Raw genomic sequence first — 4166 nt, 5'->3', positions numbered from 1 at the left:
GATCAACGATAGGGACACTCTCTTACGGGCAGAGCAGGTGATGTTCCAAGCACACCGCTCTGTCTCCCTGGTACGTCCCAACTAACCTCCAACAGTGAGAGCGATTTAAGTTCCATTGGTCATGGCAGGGAGGCTACACTGATTAACAGATTACTTGGGCGTATTATTTATTGTTAAAATCGTGGCTGGAAAAAAGTAAAAATATCCTTTGTTACCTACACTTTTCTTTGCCATAGTGACTGACTTGCCCCAACACTCGGGAAATACATAAACACGCTGCCTACAAGACGCCTGGCAGAGGGCAGAGGGCGGAGGGCGGAGGGTGGAGGGCGGAGGTCAGCTCTCCGGCTCCCCCACGTCCCGCGTGCTGCGCGTGAAGTCCCAGCTGGTCTCGTGGGCTCAGGACTAGCCTGCCTCATGCTGGCCGGTTGCCTGCATGGGGACGGGTCACTGCAGGCCGGTGGTGGCTCCCTGTGGCCAGTGACAATCCGAAGGTCTAGCGTGGCATAAATCATCTTTGGGAAGCTCTGGGAGCTGGCTCCCCATGGCCCCCCCCTCCGCTTCCCTCGTCAACGTCCTCTCCCCAGACCCTGACGTCAAGCCCCACTGGTCGTAAGTGGGGCTCTGGTCTTCCCGGCCTTTGTACTCACCCCCCTTTTTTTTTTAATGACAAGCTCGTTCATTAATTTGCAACTTAATATTATCTCTAGGCATAAACCTCACTTACAAGGGATGTCAGTGTACATTTAATGGTTAGAAAAGTTTCCAAAGTCCTCTAATATTCCTTTCGAATATTCATCTCTTATGACTATTTTCTATTTTGTATACAGGTTTCTCTTCCAGCCCCTCTGCTATTGAGCTTTGCAATCTTTCTCTTGAAAATCGTCCATCTTTATCACTCAGTCTGTGAGTTGTGATTATGTTCTCATAAATTAATCTTTTTTCCTGCCCCTTGCTCTTCTTTTGAGAATCTCTCCTTTCCTCCTGATTCTGTTAAACTGAGTTAATAGTACTTAAAACTCGGGTCTCAGTTTCCGTCTGGACTCCCTGACATATTACGTGAATGGAAAAACAAACGTAGACGCATAAATCTTTTTCCTAAAATGAATATATGTGCATCGCCATTCTTTATTCTACATTGAACATTCATCAGTATAACTCGGTCCTATTTTCGAAAGCCACAAACAAATGTAAGATCAGAAGAAAAGTAATTTAAAATTTTACATGGTCTGGATTTATCTTAAATAGGATTACTCTCCAGATCTCTCGCGCGTCCTATTTCCCCAGCCCCAGTGGGGGGCGGCCCTGCACAGCGCTGGGGGAAGGTGGAGCAGCTGCCCAGGCCTGGCAGGGGGGTGCCGGTCCCCACAGTGCAGAGGGAGACGGGGCGATGACAGAGACTGGAGGCCGAGTGGAAGGGACCCGGCTCCTGACTGCATCTGAGGACGGTGGGGAAAACGGGGTGTCGAGGATGACCCCCCAGGGCTCGGCTTGTGCAGCCGGGCCCGTTCCCTGGGGAGGGCAGCGGCTCCCATGGAAAGCACGTTTCCTCAAACTCCTCGCGGGGGCCGCGGTGTCTGCGCATTTCAATGCTCCGTCCCGGCCCCACGCGGGACGGCCGAGACGCACCTGCACGCGACCGCACGTGTGCCCACGGGCGGCATCTACCGGTGCTGGGCACTGCGGAGGGCGGCCGCGTGCGGCCGGACCGAGCAAGGCTCTCAGATCTCAGTCGGCCTCGCCGGACGCAGTAACACACGTGCTGCCTTTGCAATGCTAATGCTGCGCTAGAAGCTTCCCCAGTGACTCTTCAGTGGGAGAATCGACACGCGTCTCCTGCTGGCGGCTGCACCTGACGCAGCTCGGCCTGGCACCGTGGGTTCGGAGCTCCCCGCTCTCTGCCTCGCGCGCCCTCGCTGAGACCTCCTCCCGCAGCCCCCCGGACGGGATCGAGCTCCCTACACCCGCGGGCTCCACCTTCCCATTATTTTCCAGCCTAGGATTGACTTCCTCCTCCGTGGGGCTGACCTGTCCCTCCCGTCTGCCGGCCACTCCCTCTAGGCCGTCGCGAAGCCGACCTCCCCAAACCCCGAGCTCCGGACATGAGTTCACAGAGCACTTGCGGCTTTTCGGGCCAAAGGTCACCCGACGGTGCGTCTACTCAGGAGCTCTGTGGTTATCCGCGCGACGAGACTCACCTCCTCTTCTGTGAGAGTCGGGTCTTCGTGCCGGGACTTGTAGGACAGCGAGCTAAATCTCTGTGAGAAAGACAAATCGAGACACGGTGCACGCCGTCAATACCCGACCCGCCTCGCGTGCATGTTCTGACGCGTCTGTCTAAGAAACGTTTTCAAACGATTTTTAGGGACAAAAGTTATTTTCTACAAAGATGTAAAGCACCGGAGGAAGAAACAAAGAAACAGACACCCTGTTATGTGATCATTTTGGATGCCCCGTCGAGAAACGCCTTCCAGTCTGGTATTTGACCGTTTAGGTACAAATACACCGACAGTTATTAGGCTTCCTAATTGTCATGGATGGATCATCTATCCATGATAGATTGGTGATAAAAAGAAAATCACGTTTCTTTATCGAATGCCTGAATTCGTATTTCTACGGTTTGTGCAAATCCACAGAGTCTACATCATCCGCTAATGGAGACATCAGCTCACATCGGTGGCCTGTTCCCGGCCTCGTTTCTCGATTCGGGCTCCTGGTTCACTAACTCTCTCCCGTCTCGATGAAATCCTTCCTGATCTCAGCAAATACGCACCTTTCACACCCGGCCCTTCAGTTCCGGGAGCCCCCGCACTGCCCTGGCCCCCGCTGGCCTCATGACGCATGTCCTGGCTTTCTCGTACCCTAAACCCCCCCAATCCTTGCAGCCCCCTTCAGAACACCCTCGGCATTCAAGCTCGCGCCTGCAGGAGCCCTAGTCCCACAGCCCTCCAACAATCTGACCGCTCTTTCCAATGTCCACTTCTCGGTGTCTTTCCGTTCTGCTCGGTCGAGCTTAAACGGCAGACTCGGCTCCGCTCAGCTCTCGTGAAAATGCCTGAACGGCTTTAGGCAGCATGAACTTTACGCTCGTTTTACTTTCTGGTTATACGCAGGGCAAAACTTAGACTGCGTTTCTGTGTTTGACGGCTACGTTCATCAACGCTTTCTTGGGTGCTTTTGACAGCTGATCTCGTGGAGAATGAAAAAAGCCGAAATGCCCCAGAGAACTCTGCGAAGGATCACTCACTTGCTGTAGCCTGAGGAGTCACAGCCTGGTTCACCTTTTGACCACGACTCCAGACGTGTTTTTAAGGCTGACTAAGCTCTCCTTGGCCTTCCTACCACAGCCTGAGAGGAGGACCTTGCTTTTCTCTGTGTCGAGAGTAGAAATTAGAAGCCCATGGCCTACAGCAGACTGAGCCAGGCGAAGGCCGGAGGGAATGGGGGCAACTGCAGCCGTGGGCGCCCAGCTCCTGGGGCTCCCGAATCAAGTCACCAGATGCCCGGAGAGGTTCAGGGACCTAAACTTAAGTGGGGCAGGTTTTTGTTCAGAAATTGCCACCGACTCAAAGCTCTTACTTGATTTAGATAAAATTATAACATGATCAGACTCAGCCAGTGGCACCTGGGGGTCGGTCGGTCCCTCGCGTGTGGTCCCTAGGCTCTGACCTCTGTGAACCCTAGGCTTTGACCTCTGTGACCCCAGGAAGGTAAGCTCACCTTGCTGCAGTAAACGGAAGGGGCTAAAATGAGAGGCTGAGACTCCCGTCTCTCTGTGTAATTCCCGATCTTCCAAAGGCAGAAGACGACCCTTGGCCTCGATCTGAGACATCCAGGTAGGGTGCCGGAGAGACACATCTATGCGCATGAGCTTCCGGTCATTTGTACTCAGAGTGGGGAGGTCAGAGAGCCCGCCCTGAACCAGCTTTCGCCCGCACCGGACACGAGCCGCGTGTGTGTCCCTGAACCGTGTGTGTCCCCGAACCAGTGCCCGCAGAGCCCGGGAGGACCGAGCATCACCGCCACACCCACGCGCGCCACGACGCTGGCCCACCTTGCTGGCGTCGGAGCCGGGCCCCTCGGGGGCACGGCCCTCTGCGGCCTTTCTCTCCTCCTCCTCCTGAAGGTTCTCGTTCTCGTCCAGAAGTTTAACAGGGACCGGGGGC

General features: G+C 54.7%; 1 protein-coding gene across 1 annotated transcript in view; it reads right to left on the bottom strand.

Moving 5' to 3' along the window:
• Nucleotides 1-4166, bottom strand: part of PAG1 (phosphoprotein membrane anchor with glycosphingolipid microdomains 1) — a gene marked incomplete at its 5' end in the record, with an annotated part of 19786 nt that overhangs the window by 9491 nt on the left and 6129 nt on the right. The window contains 2 exons of the mRNA XM_011372551.2: nucleotides 2199-2258; nucleotides 4055-4165. Coding sequence (XP_011370853.1) covers nucleotides 2199-2258; nucleotides 4055-4165 — 171 coding nt within the window. The remainder of the gene's footprint in view (nucleotides 1-2198; nucleotides 2259-4054; nucleotide 4166) is intronic.

This window comes from Pteropus vampyrus, unplaced genomic scaffold (genome assembly GCF_000151845.1).
Source record: "Pteropus vampyrus isolate Shadow unplaced genomic scaffold, Pvam_2.0 Scaffold209, whole genome shotgun sequence".
Taxonomy (NCBI): Eukaryota; Metazoa; Chordata; class Mammalia; order Chiroptera; family Pteropodidae; genus Pteropus; species Pteropus vampyrus.
Note: the sequence above shows the minus strand (reverse complement) of the source record. Positions and strands in the feature narration are given on the sequence as shown.